At 35.7% G+C, this 23,784-nt stretch overlaps 1 protein-coding gene across 3 annotated transcripts in view; it reads left to right on the top strand.

The window, feature by feature from the left end:
- Nucleotides 1-23,784, top strand: part of ACVR1C (activin A receptor type 1C) — a 61,517-nt gene that overhangs the window by 28,791 nt on the left and 8,942 nt on the right. Inside the window, exons 2-7 of one of the 3 annotated variants that reach the window (XM_063092068.1) lie at nt 7,016-7,255; nt 12,139-12,369; nt 14,973-15,140; nt 16,493-16,649; nt 18,420-18,544; nt 20,695-20,825. In XM_063092068.1, coding sequence (XP_062948138.1) covers nt 7,016-7,255; nt 12,139-12,369; nt 14,973-15,140; nt 16,493-16,649; nt 18,420-18,544; nt 20,695-20,825 — 1,052 coding nt within the window. The remainder of the gene's footprint in view (nt 1-7,015; nt 7,256-12,138; nt 12,370-14,972; nt 15,141-16,492; nt 16,650-18,419; nt 18,545-20,694; nt 20,826-23,784) is intronic. The other 2 variants (XM_063092079.1, XM_063092090.1) reach the window with 2 other exon arrangements.

Here is a 23,784-nt window from a genome sequence, read left to right as displayed (position 1 = left end):
AATGTATATTGATTAGGTACATGTCTAAATTAGACTTTAAACCAAACCAAAGGTTTGCATCTGAAGAAAGATAAATTGCCAAAACATTAGAATCAAATTTATGAAAAATTAATCATTTTAAACCATACCATAATTATAAAAATTGCAGACTCAGGAAGTGAGTGTTATTCCTTTGGGAATTTATAAGTCTTGTATTTCATTCCTTTAAAAAAATCCTTGCTGTTTCTTAACTTTCTCATGGTTTTCTATTTGAGACATAAATTCATTGCTATAGTCAGGAGAAGGTGACGTGCACACTGAGAAATACTCCTGGGACCCCTTGTGGAATTCTCCTGCCATCACATGAGCAAATCCATTTATAGCTCACTCTCTGAGGATTCAGTGTACACCTGACAGGTGTGCCAGACAAGCTTTCTTCCCCCATAAATTGAAGGTGCTATGATTTTAATTTTTTTAGAAAGTGGTCTGAAACATAAGCATTCAAAGATTTGGGCTTTAAAAGTTTAATATAAGAAGCATTTCTTGTCTCCAGAAACAAGTACACTGATTTAAATTATGAAATTTTGTTCATAGGGATGTAATGGGAAATTGAAAGCAAAACTTATAACGAGTTCTAAATTGAAGATTCTACATCATGGAGGGCTCTACTCTCAGTCATGTAAATACCATTACCTTTTCACTCAAATATTTTGGGGGTTATTATGACCAGGACATTGAATTAGGTCAAAATGTGATTATTCCACATCAGTCTTTTCCAAGTGAACAAGCTGCTGCTTTGTGTGAATATATCAGCTGTCAGAGAAGCTACAGTAGCATATGCTGTAGGACACAGAAATGTAACTGTTTCCCTGTCATCAATATTTTAAGTACCTTCTCTCAACAAGGGTCTCTGTTGTGAGCTGGGGAAACAGAGAGATGTGATATGTGTGTTGTTTCCAAAGAACTCTCATTTTTCCCATGTAAAAGGTTGATTTTTTTAAAAATGAAATATTCCTTAAATAATTACTATCTAATTTTTGTACAAACATGTATCATTTGAGAATGTGTTCTGATGACATACTAAGAGTCTATCACTTTTGCTGGGTACATACCCTGAAATCAAAGAAAACTAATTATGGAACCTATTCTAATTGTCCTTTCTACATTGTACTAATCTCACTCACCTCTATTTGAGTAAAAGTTCTTCATACCCCTTATGTCAATGATTACATTCTTCAGTCCAACACTCCTATTTCCTTAAAATGTAAAAACGTTTTTTAAATTCAAGTACTAATGGATAAAATATTTGCAGTTTCTTGATTTTCCTCACATATACCAGAAAACCAGCAGCACAAGGAGACACTCTCCAGAAAATATTTTCATGTGTCATCCTCCCTGACTGCTATAAACTTATAAAACCTGGCCAGATGAAGGTAATGTATACAAATAGCCATTTATAGATTGTACTTGGAACAATGGGATGGTCCATCAATAGCTTATCTCATTCAGTTAAAAGGCAGAAATAACTGTCATGTTATTTCTGTTCCTGTCACAGCTTGGTTGACTCTCTAGATTAGAAAACCTTTTGCCCTTGTTCAGTATGTGAGGTTCATGTTAATCGCAAATAACTCTTTTGGCATAATTATTCTCTCCGTGTGCAAGAGGGAGAGTATTTGCTGCTACTTATCTTGGAGCATGTTGGAGGGATGTGGCCACATTACCTTGTGACTGGATTATTCCTGATGAAAATTGTAATAGTCACTGTGAGGAAGTAGTAGGCTAGGACAAGTCACTGGGCAGGAGGTGGGTTATCTGCCTGCAATCAGTGAGTACAGAATTACAGGGGAGTGTCAGACAAATAAAACTGGTGTTTGTGAGTAAGCTCCTAAGCCCATTCTATTCCACATTCTTGCCAAAGTGCAATTTACATATTCTTTTATACTGGACTGTTCCATCATGAATGAATATCTCATGATGATCTTTTTCTCTCTCTCCTTCCCTAGCTCTTACATAAAGTTTTCTCTGTATTTTTACTTGTGAAGTTGCTTTGGAATTGTTCTCTAGATAGGCCATGTATTACTTAGCAGATCTTAAATTCCACAAGGTCATGGACTACTTTTCTGGCATTCTCCCTAGGGAGTTGTTCTCAGTAAATGCTATACAAAGCAATTTATTTGGCTTTAGCATTGAATCAATTTACTAAAGCATCAAGAAACCAATTAGAAATGTATTTTCATTACCTTCAAGCAAATGTTTGAAACAATGATTAAACCACATTTAAGAATGCTTTGAAGTGGCAGGTTAAGGGAGGTTCATCACAAAGATTTAGGAGATTTCTCATTGCTTAGCATGTCACTCTGTTTTTGACAAAAGAAATTATTCTTATGGAGCTAATTAATAAGGTAGTTTTGAATGTCTTAGTGATAATATATTCTCTGTTCTGTTTCAGCTGTACATGTTATTTTCACTCCTCCCCCCCCCCCCCGAAACCTGTGAATTAAACAAAGGCCCTTTAATTGAAGTCCCAGCACTTGTGTTATAGGTTTGTAAGGTAGGTGGATGGACAGCACGTCACCATTTCACTCAATTGACTATGGTGGCACTTCTTCCAGGTGCCAGAACAGGAATAGACCCATCAGAAAGAATCTCTAGCAATACTGTCTTCTGGTTTGTTTATTACTTGAGAACATTTCAAAGCCATAAACTGGGCAAAAGAAATGTTTGGTTTTTTTAGGTGTGGGGCAGTGTGAGAAAGCAGCCAAAGACCTGATATTTATACATTTGTGGATTAAACCTTGAAAAATGATATCTTTTCATCACTTGGGAAAAGCTTTTAATAAAAGGAGGCAGTGGTTTTAATGCTAAATTAGCCTGTGGCTTCTTTAGGAATGTTTTGGGCTCTTATAAGTTTTCATAGCTACTTGCTGCAGTGACTTTTGGGAAACAAGCACTAACCTTGAAAAGTTTCACAAAAATGCCCTTTGTCTGGATGAAGAACTCTGTTTTCTTTGCCTGAATTTGCTTTTAAACAGTTGTCCAGTGAGTACATATCTCTTCAGTCTCTGTTCTCAGAGAGTTTCTATGTATCACTCCATTGTAATGCCTTAGTTTTTAGTCAGTTGGATGCCATTCAAATGTAGTGGGGACATGTGTCTGTAAATTGCATGTAGATGTTATACTACAAGATTTTCATGCCAATGATCAGTATGAATTATTAGAGGCAATTGGTCAAAGACACACCTCCACTTAATTCTAAGCCATCTCCTCCGAATAGCATGTGCTAAGGAAATGTACATTAATTAATTTGAAGATCATATAAATCTCATAAACATTAATGATTTTTTGTACTTTTGGTAAAGAAGTAGAAGTCAGCAGGGGAAGAAACGTGGGGACCATCGTCTCATTTTTTCCTTTTCATCTTGAAGAGTTTGCCTCCCTAAAACAGAAAATAGGAGATGGTGAGAAGGTAATGGGAGTCCTGTGCTGTCCTGGAAGAAGCTGATGCATCTAAACTCGTTCTGAACTTAATTTGGGCAATGGCAACTACCAGTGACATTCACCAGCACCAGTTCCACACAGATCTCTAGGGAAAGTTGCAAATACAGAGATAAATTCAAAAATTTTTTCCTTCCTTCCTTCCTTCCTTCCACCTTGTCAGTACTTGCTTTCCTTGAGTGTTTTTGGTTAGTATTATAGAGCTTATATGTATTAGTATTATAGAGCTTATATGAGGGAGATATGTGTGAGCTAGGCTCTCACCCATCTGGGTTAGAGTTTTTCTCTCATTTTTCCTATTCTCTCCTATTTAGTTTGCTGGAGAGTAAAAAAACTTGTCCCCAGACCTCACTTTTGGGATTAACATACTTGCCATGGAGCTGCTTATTCCATGGAGACTACATCTTGGTTGGCATGGAAAATCCCCCAAATTGGAAATTATCAAATAATAATTCTCCTGTGATCAAGAATGTAAAAACTGTTAGAAAAATTAATATTTCAGTAAGGGTAACAATTATTAAAATATATTCTTAAGTGCATTATTGTCTTCTTCTCCATGATTCATTGGGTATAGACCACAGTTTTTCTTAATTTATCTCCTCTAGAGATTACAATCAACAGTTGGTTTAAAGCATAGTTTTACAAATGTTTGCTTTTAAAATTGCACATTGTTTAAGGAGTTCTTTCTAGATGGTGTTGCTAGCCTTTTTCTAGCTGAGTAATCTTTTTTTCCTTACTAGCTCTTATCACTGAATTTGTTCACAAAAGTAGAAACATTGCCCATCTGTAATAAATATCCCTGAGAGCAGTGGCAATCACTAGAGCAGTGTACTTTTATGGAGATTATTCTATTTTCAGGGTGGCTGACCTTTTGCCTCTTTATTAGTTGCCATAGTGATGATCTGAGCTCTGCCTAATAGAGCTTTACTAAAATGAAAACAATCAACAGGCTTTTTAATGCTCATGTTTATATTTATAGTTCCGAATAACAGACATCAAAATAAAATTTAGCAATGTAAATGTATCCAATAGTGGAATTTAGTTTTAAAAACGAGTTTAAATAGGTGTTTATGTTAGTTACAGGTGGTTAAATTCATTCTATGGCTTTCTTAGAATATCTAGGATACCTTTGTGAGGACATGACAATATAGACACAATTTGAAAGATCATTGTAAAATGGACATTAAAATTCTTTTATAACAGCAAACTTCAGAAGTTGCAAGTACCATGGTTAATGATTTCTAAAGGAAAGTCAAGTCAAAGAACTCATTTAGCACCTGTTGTAAGAACACTCAAGGCCAAGCTGTCCTCATATGCACCTGTATAACTAATAATGATTCCAGAGGAATTTTGAAACACTCGGGAAGGAAAGTTGGTCATCTGTTATAGTTTACTAGGCAAGGTAGAAGAGTGTGGATTACGTTTGTCTCCGAAGTTCACTCAACAGTTTTAAATCTTTTACTGACTGATAATAGACTATTTTTAGTAGTAAGAACATATTTTTGAGGAATTTGATTTTTTTCCTTTAGAATTAAATAGGATTTGCTTTCAAATGATATTTATGTACTTTTTAGCACATTGTGCGTAAAATGCAAGTACAGCTAATGTAATAAGCTCTGTACCATTGTCAATGCAAAGAAGGTAGAATGGTGTAAGTGACAAGGTCCGTTATCATTGTCTCTTGTTTGGACTCTGAGGTGCAGGTGTTATGATGTTGCTTTCCAGGCATGGTCTTTCACCCTTTCCCTGGCCTGGGTAGAGTCAGCCCGAGGGTGGAGGAGTGGGGAGAGAGAGATGATGGCAGCCCACGACGGGAGCTGGGCTTTTCTCTCTCTAGCACCTGCGTTCTTCTACTTCTCCTTGATCTTTGAGAACCTAAGTCTTCTCAATTCCCTTCCTATATTCCATCAAATACACCCCAAGGTTTATTAAAAACAAAAACCAACATCCCCAATGGTAAGACGTAGGGATAAAATTAAATTGATGCCGATGCTGTCTTTAGTGAATGAAAAGGCAACGAATAATGTGCTAGTTTCATGTCAAAATAACTTCATTGAAAAACAAAGGAAATATCTGTCATCATAGATTTTTTATGTCTCTTTTTTCTAAATTAAAAAAAAAGATTTTTAAATGCAAGATGAAGTTTAAGTAAAAAAAATGGTTATATGTGTTTTTAAAATTAGGGTGGCTAATTTAATTATGTCCTTATGTTATTTGGTTTTAATGATCATATTGATTTTTTTTTTTCAAATGAAAAGTCTTTTCCCTTACTTGTGAGGATCAAAACTAGTAGAACTTTTACTGATTCTGCCATTTAAGAACTACTTACTGATCATCTACTATGTGTCAGGCACCTTTGTAAACACGGGGGACGTGGTTGGGAACAAAGCAGGCAGATGTCTTCCTCTCAGGAAGCTCACGTTCTTTGGAAGGAATCAGATAAGATCTAAATGAGTATATGATGGGCCAGGTGGTGATAAGAGCCAGGAATTAAAATATTTCAGGAAAAGGGTTTAGACGGTGAGCAGGAATGGGAAGAAGTGCAGTTTTAGGTGGGGCTCTTAGACCATCGTCTCCCACCTGGCTCCTTGCATTGGGTTTCTAGTTGGTCTCTTTGCTCTTACTCTTGCTTCCCTCGTGTGTATTCATCCAGCAGTCACTTGGAATAAAAGTTAGATCATATCTCTGGCCTACTCAAAATGCTGCCATGCCTTCTCCTTAGAATAAAGTTCACAGTCCTTGTCTCTTGGCCTATAAGACCCCACAAAGAGGTTTCCCTTTGTTACCTCCCCGACCCCATTTCTTTCTATCTTTCCCTGGGTTACTGCACTCTAGGCACATGTTCTTGAGCCTCAGTAGCCTCCCCCCACCCCCAGGGTCCCTTACACCAGCTTTCCTCTGTCGGAAGCACATTTCCCTGCGATCCCTGCAATCCCTTGAGCTGTTGCTCCCTTGTTTCATTTGGTCTGCTTGACACCCCCCCAGAGCGGCCTTCCATGTCCACTCTATCTCTCTCTTCTCAACTCCATTTTTCTTCATAGTTCTTATTTTTCCTTGCCTTTGTATTACATATCTATCCACTTAGTGGATGTATGAGAACATACATGCCCCGAGAGCAAGGATTTGGGCTTTTCCTTCACCATTTTATCTCTAGCACCTGGAATAGTGATGACACTTTGAAATATAATTATTTGTGGCAGGAATGAATGAATGAGCATGCTCTAAGGAAGAATTGCTGAGCAATGGGGAAAAGTAATAGACAGAAAAGTGTCCAATATTTTGGAGGTTTTAAAAAAGATTCCATATAGTGCTTTTCCATAATCCTAATTGTCTCCCACTGTTACCTGATGATACCATCCATAGCTGCAACCTCACCTCGACCCCCTGTCCGCATCTTTGCTTATACCACAGAGAGTTTTTTACCAATGAACTACTGTGTAGCTGCATATTCTAGATGTGAAAGTTTGGTGATTGCATTTCCAATTTCTAAAATATTTAAAATGGATTGATTTATGGTTGTGTTCTATTTTTTTAACTGTAGCCTCACCAAATGCCCCAAGACTTGGCCCCATGGAGCTGACTGTCATTATTACAGTGCCTGTTTGCCTCCTGTGCGTGGTTGCCATGCTGACCATCTGGGCACGCCAAGGCCGACAGTGCACCTACAGGAAGAAAAAGAGACAGAACGTGGAGGAACCGCTGTCTGAGTGCAACCTGGTGAACGCCGGAAAAACACTTAAAGATCTGATTTATGACGTGACCGCCTCTGGATCTGGCTCTGGTATGTGCCCATTGTCCATTTTTCAGTAAGAAAACTCTTATTTTAAAAACAAATAAAAACATTTTTAACCAAAAAAGGGCCCAATATTATGAATTCTGTTGTTAAAAATGCTTGATCGGGTACATTGTAAGCTCTGGGACAGAAAATTCTTTTTGTATTTGATAAAGGAAAACAACTGTCATGGCCTAAGGAATGAAGTCTTCTCAACTCCCTTTTGTAGCTTTAGGTGTTCAGATTCTCATTCGCACATTTCCTTCAGAACTTATTTCTGAAGTAAGAAAGCAGTTTCTCATTTCTCCCCCCCATGTCTCCCCCATTGTGGTTAGTAATAATCACTGTTGCTCTATCAGGAGTGTTTTATGGATGTAAAAGAGTTAGGGTTACTGTATTTAAGGCATTGAGTTCTGGGAAAAAGATGCCAGTTATGCAAAGTAGTGTGTCCTTAGCGCACTTTTGAGTGTGGTTGTGAAGGTCTTCAGAATCCGTAGGCACCCCCTGGAATGTGTGTGTGACATTAATAGGGAGCTTGCCTGGAATTAAAATCAAGAATATGTTCTTAAAGCATAGAAACAGTAGATTCAAGGGCGCAGCACAGCATTCCTGTGCTGGCTTTTGCTGCTTAAGGTGATAGTTCTCTTCTTCTAATGGAACTCCAGAACCCCTGGTGAAGCAATTCAAAGGAGCAGGCTGGATTATAGCTGAAATGAGCCTTTCTCACAGCACAAAGCATTTGAGGTTTTTTTTTTTAGGGGGAAGAAAGGGGTTCATGTGACAGAGCAGGTGTTTCCAATAGTAACAAAATTCCTAAAATGATCGGGGATTCTCTATTCATACATATAATAAATAAATAAATAAATATATATATATATACACACACACACACACACACACATATATATATATATATATATATGCATGTATGTATATTTTTCCAGAAATCATGGCAGCACTTAGTTTTGCAGAGAGATGGACAAGGGTCAACCTAGAGGTCCACTTCAGAAGCCTCCAAATGCCTTCTTGTTTTGGAAGAATTATTAAGATAATAACCCAACATTTCAAGGAACTCCCCTGCCAGTAGCTTTTAGGAGCATCCAGACAGGCACAATTAATGCAGGCAGGCAGCAGAGGGGCAATAACATCTGTATGAACACCCATATTTAACATGCAGCAGCTTTGGATTCATCAGAAAAGAGAAGCATATTATGCCATAGATGCCCAGATATTTTGTTGCTTCTGGAGGCAAGATCACCCGCCCTCTCACTGACCGAAGTCTAAATGTCTACACCATCAATGTGAAAATTAGGTGGCATATTTTCAAAAGAGAAATATAGTACAAGAAAGAAAATCCCAAACTGCAAAATTTATAAAACTTAAATTATTGGATAAAGGACTGGCATTCTTTTCGTAAAAGTAAAACTTGTTAGAACTCAATACTCTTTCCTTCTTCAAATATGCATTTTCAGGCCCACTATGCCCTAATTTCTTGAGCAATGACAACTTCCTAAGGCACAGACAGCTCTGATTTGTGCCAAGTTTCTTGAAACCTTATATAAATTCTTCATGAATTTCAAATGGTAAATAATCATCTATTTAATCCACACCAAAACATTTTACTTCACCTGAAGACGTTAGAAAGAAAAGGCAGTTGAGAAGACAATTCTTTAGGCCCTGACAGTTGTTTTTCTTCACCAAATCCAAACAGAAGTTTCCATCCCAGAGCTTACAATGTTATCAAGCATTTTTAACAATAAAATTTGTAATATTTGAACCCTTTTTTGTTAAAAATGTTTTTATTTTGGAGCTATTCATTAAATATAATTTAAGATAACCAAGGATTTCCCTTTCAAATAAAAGTAATACAGATTTTAAAATTGGATATTTACCTTGATTAAGTAGTCATGAGCCAGGGTATAAAATCAAAAATTAATGCTGTTTCTTGGTATTTTTGTGCATCTTTAAACCTAAATCTGGGTTTATTGACTTCTAGACTCTCTCCTCTTTAGATCATTCTAAGATCGCATGTGAAAAGAAAGGAGAAAATATACCCAAGTTTGGATGATTTCTTAAAAGACCAATTTGAGGTTTTAGGCATTTTTTCTCAAAGCCAGTTCCATGTGGTTGGCAGTGACCACCGGCTAAAAGTAACTGATGGCCTCACTGCCTTTGATAATCAGAGAATGGGTCTATCTGCAGCAGGGCTTCAGCCACAACCGCTCACCTACAGGGAGGAGATTGGGTGGTTCTTTTTCCCCTCTGCTTTTCTTAATTGGTCAATGACCTTAAACATGATGCAGCTTTTTCAGATGTTGAGAAATAAATATTGTGAAGTTTATGCCTGACCTTGCCAGGGACAAATTTCAAAGCGATATAATGCCTACAAGAGAGGGAAATGGACTGGTGTTTTACTGGGCTGTCTTGAGAGTGCATTATGTCTCAGGTGATTTCTAAGACACTAGGTATGTTGCTGCTTTTCTCTCATGTTATAACAATTCTGACAGATGGGGACATTGCTGAAAGGTGCCTTTCCATAAGACAGGCATTAGCTTTTGCAATCCCTGATAGAAAGATTAAAATGAACCTACAGGGGCAGGCAATGTCCAGGTACCTTCAAATGAAATCTCTAGGTATATAGCAGAATAATTACTCAGATTCATTTTGGTGGTTGCTCTGAAAGATACAGAAGCAATTTCCCTTGCATTTTATTGTCTCAACTTAATTGCCGTATTGAGTACCTTACTTGTTGTTTTCTTCCTTTGTCCCCAGCCTGTGCCACTGACTATGTGCTTGATCAATTTGCAGTTTGAAAACATTGTCTTACTTAGTTCTCTGTCCATTTTTGTTGCTTTGTTGGTGGTGTGGGTCATTGTTGGTGATGTTTGTGTGTGTGTGTGTGTGTGTGTGAGAGAGAGAGAGAGAGAGAGAGAGAGTGTGTGTGTGTGCAAGACCATCATGGAGGGGGAGAAGGAGGAGAAAGACTGAGATTGAGATTTGGCCTAATAATTGTTAGTGTAACTTTTAGTGTGTGGTTGAATAGTAAAATTGACTGTAGCCTCCAAAACCAGTCCCTATAATTTGCTGCTAGAAGTCTTCTGCACAGGGGAGGACTGCAGTCATATCCTCTGGGTGGTGAGAAAGCAAGAGTTTGGACTGAAAACCTGTATTTTAGTTCTAGGTCTGCATCTCACTAGCATCACAATCCTAAGCAAGTCTTTGATGACTGCAGGGCCTCAGTTTTCCCATCTCTAAAATGATAAAGTTGAACCAGATGATTTCAAAAGGACTTTCTGACTGTGGGGCTTTGTGACTAATTGTTGAGCTCCATAACAGAAAATGTATCATCTGTGCTTACGTAACTGTAGCTGGTGGTTCTCCTGAAGATGACAACATCTGAATGAACAGTGGCTTATTTTAGGAACAGGGACCAAAGCCCCTAGGGACTACAGGGTTATTGCTGTGCGGGTTTCTTAGCCATCTGAGTATAATGACAATAACTAAACTTTCTTGAGTAAATTTATACTGCAACCTCTTTAACTATTTTCCCTCTGATGACTAGTATGGTGTAGAAACCGACCAATCAAAACTGAAGCCTCAGTTAGAGTAACATCCTGGAGAAGCTGAAGTGCTAGAGTAATAAATACCCATTGTGGAAATTAGGAGAATGTAGAAAATTAGGAAGAAGAACATCACAATTCACTCCGATTCCACCAAATAAAAATAACTGTCATAACATTCAGCATATTTTATTTTCAGTCTTTTTTCTGTGCATATTTTGAATAGCTAGATATACTTATTTATGTGTATAAAATTTGCTATATTGTTTTCAGTTAACATTAGAGCAAAATCATTTTCCCATGTCATTAAGAAATACATCTTCATAAACAGCATCATTATTAGTGGCTCTGAGTAATCCACCCTAAGCTTAACACAATATTAAGAGCTAACCATTATCTGCATGTTATATGCCAGACACTAAGCCAGGTGCTCAGTAATTCTCATATTATCCTATTATATAGTTAATATTATTATCCCCAGTTCTCCAGAGGAAGATGCTGAAGTTCAGAGAGGTTAAATAACTTGCCCCTGGTTACCAAGTGGTACAGCTGAAATTAAACCCAGGTCTTTCTTATCTGAGCTCTTAATATCTGCACTATATTTCACAATTTTTCTATTACCTGACACCTTCCCTTATTTTTCCTATCAATACTAATAATGTATTAAACATTTTGACATTAATTTTTCTGCATTTTGCATTAAATTTTTAAGATAGAATTCCAGAAGTGAAATTATTGGTTCAAAGAACATGAATACTATGCATATACTCAGAATATATTTTCTTTGAAATTCTTCTATTCTAAGGAAAATATCTATTTGACATTTTCTGTAACTGTATCTTGTTTTTAGTATAACATCATTGTTTCACTTGATCATTGAATTTGATTCTTCACGTTCCAATTTTAATTTGGTTTTGCAAACATTTACAAAGAATTCTTTTGTTTTGCAGTTGTACCAGGAACCATATACTTTATTTTAGAGGTTAACAAAATAAATTTTTTTGCTTTTGTGTATTTAGTAATCTGACTAGCTTTGATGGGCAACTCAGGGAGATTTGCAGTAATTCCTGGAAATCAGATATCTGCAGCAACAGGCTATGTTCAAAGATTTTTTATTTCTGAATATGAGAAGAGAAATTCATATTTATAATTTAGAGTTTTTAAAGCATGCATTGGCATTGAAGTATGGTATAATGGTGCTTATTTCTTCAAAATCAATAAAATTATTAAAGTACTTAAATGTTTGCTTTTTTACGCGAACACAGTGGTCATCATAGCAGTTCTTTTCTGGCATTTGTTTTTAATCATCAGTTCCACCTTTTCTTTGGTTAGGTCTACCTCTGTTGGTTCAGCGAACGATTGCAAGGACAATCGTGCTTCAGGAAATAGTAGGAAAAGGTCGATTTGGTGAGGTGTGGCATGGAAGATGGTGTGGGGAAGATGTGGCTGTGAAAATATTCTCCTCCAGAGATGAAAGATCTTGGTTTCGCGAGGCAGAAATTTATCAGACGGTTATGCTACGACATGAAAACATCCTTGGTTTCATTGCTGCTGACAACAAAGGTATTTTCAATCTAATTGGGTTCAGCAAGTAAAAATGTTAAGTCTGTTATAAGATGAGGATAAATAAACTTATCTCTTTGTTTTAAATCTACATACAAGTCCCATTTCTTTACTGAGGAAAGATAATTCTTTCCTCTGTTCCACAAATAAATACACATAACCACACAATAAAGCATGGCAAGTGGGTGATATGAAATTGTTTTTGTTGCTATAGTCAGGCTGATTTTTAAAATGTTAAAGAATGTTGTGGTGCAGGAACCAACCAATTGGAACAGAGGCGTCAACTGGAGCAGAATTCTAGAGAACCCTGCCATGCTAGGGTTCATCTCTTTAGTTGCTGCTGGGTCACGGAAAGATCTGGAGGCAGATATCTTGGTGGGTTGGGGTGTTTGTGTTTTTTAGGACAAAAGAGTGTTATTGGGAGTTTTGAATAGCAGCTGTTTACCATCCAGGACAGAAATATTTCAGTGTTTTAATAACTGGTACAGACACACCAATGAATGCTAGCTGAATGTTCATCTTTGTCAGAACTGTATTTTTCATCTGTATAACAAGCTTCCTCTTCAGGACTCAAGTTTTCTAGCAACATTATCTCTTAAATGTGTTAGAACAGTGGCAAGCAAGACAATTTTAGTGAAATTTTCTATTAATGTTACTTTGAGCATGATTTATATCTTGAGATTTAACATTAACAACGCCACACGGTTTTACTTTTTGAGTTTTATGGAGTGAGACAGAGCATCAGCTTTCTGATATTTAAAATCTGTACTCAAAAAATATTGTATATATGCCTCAGTAATCAGGGGCTAGATATTAAGTTTGTGGATTATCTATGCTCTCTTTCTTCTTTTTACAAAGTATTTACTCATTTAACTGTGCATTAATGCCCTTAAAAAAATTGGGGCCAGTCAAATTTGTTGTACTCCAATTATTACTGTTCATGAAGAAATTTGGTGGAGTCAAAGTTGTAACCTGTATCTAAAAAAGGGTTAAAGCAAACTATCTGTGGTTGTCAGGGACCCACCATTGCCTGTGAAAATTAAAAACCTATGGTTATTTTGGTCTAACATAAAATTGATCATGAAAGTATTCGTTGTTAATTAGATGGCAGAAGAGAGGCCTAAAGCTTATTGCACATTTTGGCCATAATTATGTTTGCTGATGATTTATCATTTCTGACTTGCTAAAGAGAAACTGAGTAAAACCAAGATTAGCTAAAAAATGATTTTTTCCAGATTCTTCATTATGTATACTTTGAAACTATACCAGACTATTGAAAATGAGACATTTCTCATTCAGCTGTTAAGAGCTTTTTCTCTTCCATCCTAATTCTTGAGCTGAACTATCTACTGGTTAGATTAATTAGCAATGCTGCCAAAGCAGTAATGGCTGTAGTTATGTGGATTATCTTCATGGAACTAATTTAGTCATGATTTTTATTGGATTATAAAACAATATGTGCCAGAAGGACCATCTTTGGCTTTTTCTTCTTCAGTTTAACCTCTGTCATATTCTTACTTGTCAATGGCTTTGTGCATGATTTTGGATGATCTCTAACATCACTTTCATCTTCATGAATTCCTTTGTTTTTTGCAACATTTACAGTTTCCCTTTTTAGTGAACTGTCTGACAAAGACATTGATGTGAGAGGCCAAAAATAGCCACTGATGTCAATCAGGGAGAGAGGTGTGAGTAAGGGTTAGTTTTACGTGTGGTCAGTTTGTTAGTGAATTTTATCATGTTATGTTGACTTTTGCATTGCTAGGAAATTTTATTACTACCTGAATCTGGAAATTAAATATTTGGATAACAAGGAGCTCTTGTACATAAAGTACCTGGCAGGAAAAGTTCTTAGCAAGTATTCAAATATTATAGATTTTTTCTCTGAGCGTCAGAACCAGTCAGGACCGCCCAGGGTTATTGTAGACACTTTATTCCAACAGCTAAAGCTAACTCTAGGGACTCTAATACCTAGAGAAGTTTTAGGCTAATTTCTCTTCTGCTAAAAGCCCATTTTTATAATCTGAATTAGTTTTTTGATTAAATCATGTAAATTATTTGAAAATGTCTGGTAATTGTGTTTGGTTCTTCATATAAGCTTTTGAGGAAAATCATCAACTTCATATTTTGAAAGGTGAATAACATGAACATTCTTAGAGCTTTTATGATAGTTATAATACTTTGTGTAAATTTGTTGTATTTCTGATTTTTGTTGGTACAATCTTTTTTAAAAGCTCTCAGTAATTTATAACAGAACACTAAGCCTAAATGCATCTCCAGTAGTTTCTCCTATACTATGGTTGCTATTACCAGCAGGTATTGATTAGAGGAAATAAGAAAGGAGTTATTCAGTTGTTAGAATCACTGCCTTTAACTTTCTATTTCTATGGTGGGTACATAAAACAGGTTCTAATATGTCAGCATCTTCAGGAATTCATTGAGAATTTTTACTTTACTACCTTGGGCTGTAAGCATTACCACTGAAGGAATCAACCTTGCTTTGTGAACAATACAAATTAGCTTTAAACACTGATGTTTGTTAAAAGATTTTGGCTTCTTTGTCGACATATATTTACAGCAACAAAATTATGTTTTTCTGTTAGATAATGGCACTTGGACTCAACTTTGGCTTGTGTCTGAATATCATGAACACGGCTCTTTATATGACTATTTGAATAGAAACATAGTCACCGTGGCTGGAATGATCAAACTGGCACTTTCAATAGCTAGTGGTCTGGCCCACCTCCATATGGAGATTGTTGGTACACAAGGTATGTATTTCCTTTCATATTTTTTCTCCTTGAATATGAGGATAGACCACTAAGTTGTATTTTTTATTTAGCTGTATTTTAATTTATTACAAACAACTGTCAAATGTAAAAGAACACTAAAGTTATTTCATAAAGCTGAGGGTTTTGTCATGATGTAATCAGTTCTCAAAAATATACTTACCATATTGAATATTATCTATAATAATATTTTTATTCCTTGTGGCTTCATCCTTGCCATTTAGTATACATACTTAGGAGGTCTTTCTTTGGTGGCAAAAGCTCTATATTCAGAGAATACAAATAATTTAAGTGTTTACTTTTGATCATTAACAAAAATTAGAAAGGGTAATGTGATCTTGAAAAATATTTGCATACCATGAACTTGAAAGCCAAATAACACCCTCTGCCTTTTCTACTTTTTGAGTTAATAGAGAGTTGGTTTAGAAAGTCATTAGTCTAGACAGAGCAATGGAATTTGGACTCATGATCCCTTTACACTCTTAAAAATTAGTGGAAACTCCAAAAGTTTTTTTGTGTGTAGGTTATATCTATTAATATTTATCACATTAGAAATTAAAATTGAGAAAGTAAAAAAAAATATTTATTTAATTTACTTAAAATAATGATAATTAACCAATTAAATGTTAATATAAATAAAAGCTTTGAAATGTTAACATTTTTTGTAATTAAAAAAATGTAGTGAAAATAATGGTTTTGTTTTATATTTTTGCAAATTTCTTCAATGTCTGAGTTAATGTCTAGATTTTCATACCTGTTCATCATTCAGACTGTTTCAAAATGTTACTTTGGTTGAAGTATGTGAGGAAAAGTTGGCATTACACAGATATGTAGTTGCAAAAGAGTCTCAAGGATCTCCGAGGATCTCCAAGGATCTGGGGCCCACATTTGAGAATCACTGGTCTAGGGTAGTAGAAGTTTGAAACTTGTAAGAGAATATTTCCTGTGTTCTTGTGTGGATGTAACAATGGTAATTCTTTCCCCCTTTATTCCGAACATATTTATTAGTGCTTACCAAACATCACCTAGAGCACCAAGCATTGAGGGCATGTTGACGAAAGAGACAAAGCACAGCCCTTGTTCAGCCTGAGTTTAGCTGGGAGAGACATGATTAAGCACGTACCTGAATAGCAAGATATTTAGAGAGTGATTAGAGCTATGAAGAAAACAAAATGGGGTCCTCTGACGGAGAAGACTTGGAGTGCAGAATGGGTGGTCAGGAATACCTCTCAGAGGAGGTGACATGTAAGCTAAGGCTTCAGAATGATTCCTCTTGGAGACACTCAATCTTCAGTAAAGAAAAAAATGAATATGCTTTTCTTATTGCTTCATAGGTAAACCTGCTATTGCTCACCGAGATATAAAATCAAAAAATATCTTAGTGAAAAAATGTGAAACTTGTGCCATAGCAGACTTAGGGTTGGCTGTGAAGCATGATTCAATATTGAACACTATCGACATACCTCAGAATCCTAAAGTGGGAACCAAGAGGTAAGATGACCTACTTTGGTAACATACTAAGTCTTATGATTGCCCAATAAACACAAATACTTGGGGTGTGTGTAAAGGGGACTCAGGTTCAAATGGGAAATTATTAGGCCCGAGAAAGCAAGAAGTCTTCTATGGGTCACTGAGAAGTTAGTGGGCACAATGATTATAAAGCAGGAGAGTTGGCATTTTTGGCCATATGACAGTAGCCATTTAGGCACAGAGTCCAGTGGGGAGGAATGGTGGAAGAGATAGTTACATATTAGTTTTAGTGTGTTGCATTCTGAGAATACATTTTCCTACAGATAAGAAAAAAAATGTCAGCAGTGGGTAGCTCTTCCAAAGCCTTTATATTCATAGATGAATTGAAACTCAGTTCTTCATGTTTAGGTTCAAAACAGCAGATACAGAATCAATATCAATGTATTGGAATAGATAGGCTAGGGACTGTATATAATAAATACATTTATGTGCTATTATGTATTCCCTTAGTTTTCAAATATTTAATGTAATGGAACAGTTTATTACATTATGTTTGATGTTAAATTTGTTACAGATGTAACAATTTATGTATTGCCTGTAGTTGTACTTATTCTTATGTCTCTCAAATTGATATGTTATAAGATAATACGAGTTTGGACACAATTCCCACTTTCAAGGAAGAGAATCTGTGAAGGTTAGTAAGAACAAGCATGATGTAACAGAACATATCACACATACGTCAGGACTGGTCCATCAGTAATGGGATTTCTGGTGTTTTTCTTGTTGTGGCCAGCCTACTTTCATTTCCTTTTATTTAAGTTTCAGGCTTTATGCTATTAGCATAATGCCAGGGTTCTTGATCTTGAAACCAGAAACAACCAGAATGTTTTCCTGGAGTTGCTAAAGACTCTTGAGAGTAGAGAATTTCCAAGCGGGCAGAGTTGGCCTCTGAGCCATATTTGAGACAGACAGGATAGTGCCTGTGAGTCCCTTGCTTGGTTTCCTGGGAGACTAATGAAGCCCCAGGAACCCTTCAGGGCAGTTTATTCATTCTGGGCAGGCCTAAGGAACCTCTCTTCTCTTCCCAATGAAAAGAAAACTGTAAATTGCCCATCTGACTGTCCCCACATCAGGGAACCAGGGAAACCTCGGATGCTGGATTCCTTTAGAGGGTCTAACACTTTTCGAAGAGTTTCAGAGGGCTTGCATCCTGACTTCACTATTCTGAGAAAACACCAAAATCTCCCTAGGACTGCTAGGCTCAGTTAGGTTCCATGGACTGGAGATTTCTCCCATCTAGTCCAGTTCAAACAAGGCGATCGTTTTCTTGGAGCCAATGTATAATAAAATTGTCTGTTCAGTGAAGGTATTTGTGGAATGCTTCCTATCATTGTGTTGGAGGCCTGGGCCCACCATGGTAAATAAAACACACTCTTTGCCCTCAAGGAGCTTTCCATAGCAGCAAACTACTGGTGGAAATCGAGTTCCATCTTTCCTATTTAGTGCTTTGCTCACTGAATTTCCCTCCAGCTTGTGCTCTCCATGTACTAGATCCTTGTACACCTGCTTCAACACTGAGTGTGATGACCTCTTGTTCCATTTAAAATATTTATAATTGATGGTTGAGTCAATAACTGTATTAATTTTATTGTATTACAGTGCCTCAGATCTACCTGTAAAATTGATGTAAGCTATTTTAATTTACATTTTGAATTAGGATTTCTTAAGATTGTGTTTTACTGAACTGCTATAAAGTCATACACAGAATCTGAAATGTGCACGTTTTTGAAGGTATATGGCTCCTGAAATGCTTGATGATACTATAAATGTGAATATCTTTGAGTCCTTCAAACGAGCTGACATCTATTCTGTCGGTCTGGTTTACTGGGAAATAGCCCGGAGGTGTTCAGTTGGAGGTAAGATTTTGGAAATATTCTTTGTGTCTGCCTTTCCTTGATGCTCTGAATACAACATGTGATTTGATTTTATTTTCTAAGCACTGTATTGAATCATTTCTAACTCTTTAAAAGCATACCTTTTGGTGATATCTTTACAGTGGCAAAAGTGGGATATCCTGCATATAATGGAGATTGTATATTGCAATTATTGCTTGGATGGGGGTGACAGGTCTGATAATTCTGATTTCCATAATGATACTTTGCCAAGCACTTGAAAATTATCTTGAGTTTGTATGCAATTAACTGGTATCCCTACTTTATATCCCAAAGAAGTTAAATGACTTGCCAAGGCCCCAGGGCTTGAATTTCAGTCTCCCATTTCTTAGGCTTTTCTCATACTTCTTTTCTGTCCTGTGATATGATAAATGGGGGTTGGGGTGGGGCAAAGTGGGGGGATATATGAGCAAAGACAAACTTCCTGCCTTTACTGCCCACAGCAGTTTAGAAATTGATACTGAAAGGAAGAATTTAGGAGGATTGAACCCTACAAATGCAGTCTGATGAAATTGTTACATAAGTAGCAAAAAAGTTAAATGCTGGTAGAAAGTGGTTTAGTCTTCACTTTCAAGTGAGGAAGGTTTAGGATTAAGCCTTCGTTTAGCAACTCCTTCAATGTCAGAATTGAGGCAAGTTACTTAGTCTCACTTTCCTCATCTGTAAAATAAAGATAATAAAAACTGACCCTTTAGGCTTTGAGGATTTAATGAATTAATTCACGTGAAGCTTTTAGTGCAGAGCCTACTCATAGTAAACGTTCAATAAAAGTCCTGTCATTATTAAACCACTGTCATTTTTTGCATTTTGTATTGATGTCATGTTACATTACATCAGTTGCATTAAAAAATGCAGATGTTATGAAAAGCTTATAAGATTAAAATTATATTTGAATGAGTAAACATTCTCTCTTTTTTATTCATAGATGAGATAGTAAAACATTCAGGAATCTGAAACTATTCATAGAAGAATAGAATTATAGTGGTACAGAACATGGGCACTAGCATCCCTGAATGTGGGTTTGAATTCCAGATCTGTACTTAGTAGCTGTGGGTTCTTGAGCAAATTCACAAATTCACAATACTGTGCCTCAGTTTTGCTGTCTGTAAAACAGGGATAATATGATACCTTCTATAATCAGTAGTTTTGAGGAATAATTAATTAAAACATATAAAAGGTTTAGGACGGTGCTTGGTAAATAGCAAGATTTCGAACATGTTTGTTATTTTTTTGAAACATTTCATATTGATATTTGTCTAGATTTGTTCTTAGATTTTTGTCCTTAAATTTTCTTAACGTGTAAAAACAGTAATTTAGCCAACATGATTTATTTAGTATTTAGTTTTCTATTAAGGCATGTCTTAAATATTTTAAATTAAAAGGGCTATAGTTAGTTAAAAAGATTTTATAAGGAATTTCTTGGATTCAGGTAATATTCTGATAATTAAGTTCATCTTTGTCTTTGCATTTAAGACTTGTTAAACATTAATCTTCATGCTGAACCATCTTCAACTACCTTTGTCTGCTGCTTTTCCAGAACATTCTGTAGTTTTAAAATCTAAGTTTAAGAAACTCAACTTTTAAAAGATTGCCTAAAAATTTTTAAAGAGAGGAAGCTACTTTGTTTTGAAAAAGTTATTTAATGGGGAAATATACTTCATTCACAGAGCCTCATTAGGCTGTGCTATAAGTTTTTATAATTAGGAGAAATTAGGCATTACTTTTGAATTGCATAATGGCATTTTATGTAAATAAAAAATAACATAATTTTTATATTAAAATATTAAAAATTAAATATAATTATAAAATTATGTAAATTTTATATATTTTATATATTATATATTACATAAATTAATTATACAAACATTTTATATAAAATTTATATAGTTATGAACACTTTCATAATATGAAATTTTATAACTATATAATAACTATTCAACTGGCTGCTTTAATGTTATATTCTTGGTTTTATAGTGATACGTTATTTTAAAAACCTGACTTTCCAGTTTCCCAGGGTGTCATTTGTGCCTAGAAGACTTAATTGGTATTATTTTGAAATAGACATCTTTGTTTATTATTTGCACAGAGAGATTTATTATGCACATTTCTTACAGGAATTGTTGAGGAGTACCAGTTGCCTTATTATGACATGGTGCCTTCAGATCCCTCCATAGAGGAAATGAGGAAGGTTGTTTGTGACCAGAAGTTCCGACCAAGTATCCCAAACCAGTGGCAAAGCTGTGAAGTAAGACTAAATTCTTGTATATATTTTTCCTATTATACTTTTGAGGTGTGTATCAGGGAGGATTTTCAGAGAGCATGTAATTCTTCTTTCTTAATCTAGGCATCCCCTTCATTCCATGTATGTAAGTATACGTCTTTTTGTAAGTCCTCAGAAGAATTTTATTCCCTTTAGCAATATGTATGCACAGTGCTGAGTTATGTGGCACTAACAAACAAATCCTGAAATCCCAGGCTTTATACAATAAGACTTTATTTCTTGCTTATACCAAGTTCTCTACAGGTTAGGCAACTCTTGCAGCATCTGTGCTCACTGTGGTGAGTCAGATAATCCAGGTGACTTTGATCCTTGGATGCTGCCCTCTCAAAATGTGGTTTCCAGATCTCTAGGGCAGGACACAAAAGGAGAAACAGAATCAAACACTGGCTCTTTAAACCTTTGGCGCCAGGAGACACACAGTACTTCCACTCATGGTTCAAACCAGCAGTCACGTAGTCCCACCTAACTGCAAGGGGGCTGGGAACTGTAGGAAACAGAGGTAGATGCCGTGGTTAGTCAAGGTCTGTGCCACACAGAATATCACAATTACAGTCATTCTTATATTCAATCATTTATTCATATCTCTAACCTGCTGAAGTTTGAATTTATTTTCCCCCTTCAGAAAAGCTTCCTTATGGCAGAGACCATTGTTATTTATCTTGCTAACTCCCCCACCCACTATAGTAATCATAATGTAATAGACACACAATCATTGGTTTTTGCAGTGCTTGTTCTGCCTTACATGAAGGCAGAGATTTTTCCAGCTCCCACAAGGAAAAAGAAGGAAAGGTGGGGATAAGACTATGAACCATCTAACTAGTTCCAAAGTATTCTAATGCTTTAATCTCCCCCATTGCAGTTATTACTGTTTATTTTCTGCCATAATTAACTGTAATGATTATTAACTGTAATGATTATTAACTGTAATAATAATCCTTTTTATGTGACATCATTTAGTTTGGATTTGTTGTAGTGATATATAGTTGCTTTTCTGCCTCATCTTTTCTCCTCCTCTAAGTTTCTCAGCTCTTTTTCTATCTAAGGCAAGATTTGTGTCCTGGTATTCCTTCCTATATTTTGTGTAGATATCTTACCCACATACTTATTTGAGAAGCAGATTTTGAGGCACTTATCACCCAATGGAAATTAAGTTAAAATTGTTTCTAATATTAATAATTTCATGCACATGAAAGAATATACATCTGTGAAGTTTAAAATATAATAATAAAATGAAAATCAGTAAATTCACTGCCAGGTTTGGAAATAGAACATTTTAAATACTTTGAAAATTTCTTACTCCTCTGAAAGGTTACTTTTATTATTATTTCTTTATTGTTGTCTTGCTTTTTTTTTAAAAAGAATTTTGTCATACACACACACAGACACACACATACACACACATATGTTTCAGGATATATACATATACCCTGAAAAATATATTGTTTACTTCTGCATATTTGTGAAACTTATATCTGTCGATTATCACTGCTGTATATTATTCCATTGACTGCAGATACATATGGCACAACTTCTTTTTATTTAATTGAAACATATTGGTTGTGCATATTTATGGGGTACAGAGTTATATTTCAGTACATGTATACAATGTGTAGTAATTAAATCAGGGTAGTTAGCAAATTCACCATTGCAAAAATTTATTGTTTGTAGTGAGAACATTTACCATCCTCTCTTTTAACCTTTTGAAAACATACAATTAGTTACTGTTAATTATAGATGCCTAGCTCTACTGTACACCACTAGAACTTATTTTTCCTATCTAGCTCTAATTTTGTGTCCATCAACCCAACCTTTCACTATTCCCCCTCCCCCATCACCTTTCCCACCTCTAGAAACCACAGTTTTATTCTCTACTTCTAAAATTTTGACTTATTATTATTATTATTATTATTTATTTATTATTATTATTATTTTATCTCCCACATATGAGTGAGAACTTGCAGTGTTTCTCTTTCTGTGCCTGGATTATTTCACTTAACATAATTTTCTCCAACCTCACTCATTCTGCTGAATATGGGAGAATTTCATTCTTTTTTATGGCTTAGTAGTATCATGTTGTGTATATATATCACATTCTCTTTACTCAATCATCCATCTATGGACATTTAGATTGGTTCCAAATCTTGGCTTTTGTGAATAGAGTTGTGATAAACATGGGAGTGCAGGTATTCATTACATACACACACACACACAGACACACACAGACACACACACACACACACACACACACACACACACGTATATTTCAGGATATATACATATATCCTGAAAAATGTATTGTTTACTTTTGCATATTTGTGAAACTTTTATCTGTCCATCATCATTGCTGTGTAGTATTCCACTGTATCGATATAGCACAATTTCCTTATCTACTCTGCTATTGATTGTCATATGTGTGATTTTTAGTTACCTTTCTAAAAAAATGATGTTGCTATATAAATATAGGTGTGGAAAAGTTTCTTTAGGGTTTAAAAATATAGATTCTTTTAGGTGTCCACATAGTTTTATCTCCAGTTAATGAGAGTTCTGGGACCAGTCCTCAGGCCTTTTTTTCTTTCTTATTGCAGTTTTTAGGATGTCTAGTATAATATTGCCTGAAAGTGGTGATAATGGGCATTCTTGTTTTTTTTTTTTTTTTTTTAAATTTTATTTTGTCGATATACATTGTAGCTGATTAATGCTCCCCATCACCAAAACCTCCCTCCCTCCTCCCTCCCCCCCTCCCCCCCAACAATGTCCTTTCTGTTTGCTTGTTGTATCAACTTCAAATAATTGTGGTTGTTATATCTTCTTCCCCCCCCCCCGGTTTGTGTGTGTGTGTGTATGTGTGTGTGTGAATTTATATATTAATTTTTAGCTCCCTCCAATAAGTGAGAACATGTGGTATTTCTCTTTCTGTGCCTGA

The sequence above is a fragment of the Cynocephalus volans genome, chromosome 1 (assembly GCF_027409185.1).
Source record: "Cynocephalus volans isolate mCynVol1 chromosome 1, mCynVol1.pri, whole genome shotgun sequence".
Classification (NCBI taxonomy): domain Eukaryota; kingdom Metazoa; phylum Chordata; class Mammalia; order Dermoptera; family Cynocephalidae; genus Cynocephalus; species Cynocephalus volans.
The sequence above is the reverse complement of the archived record's forward strand: the minus strand, read 5'-3'. Positions and strand labels throughout refer to the sequence as shown.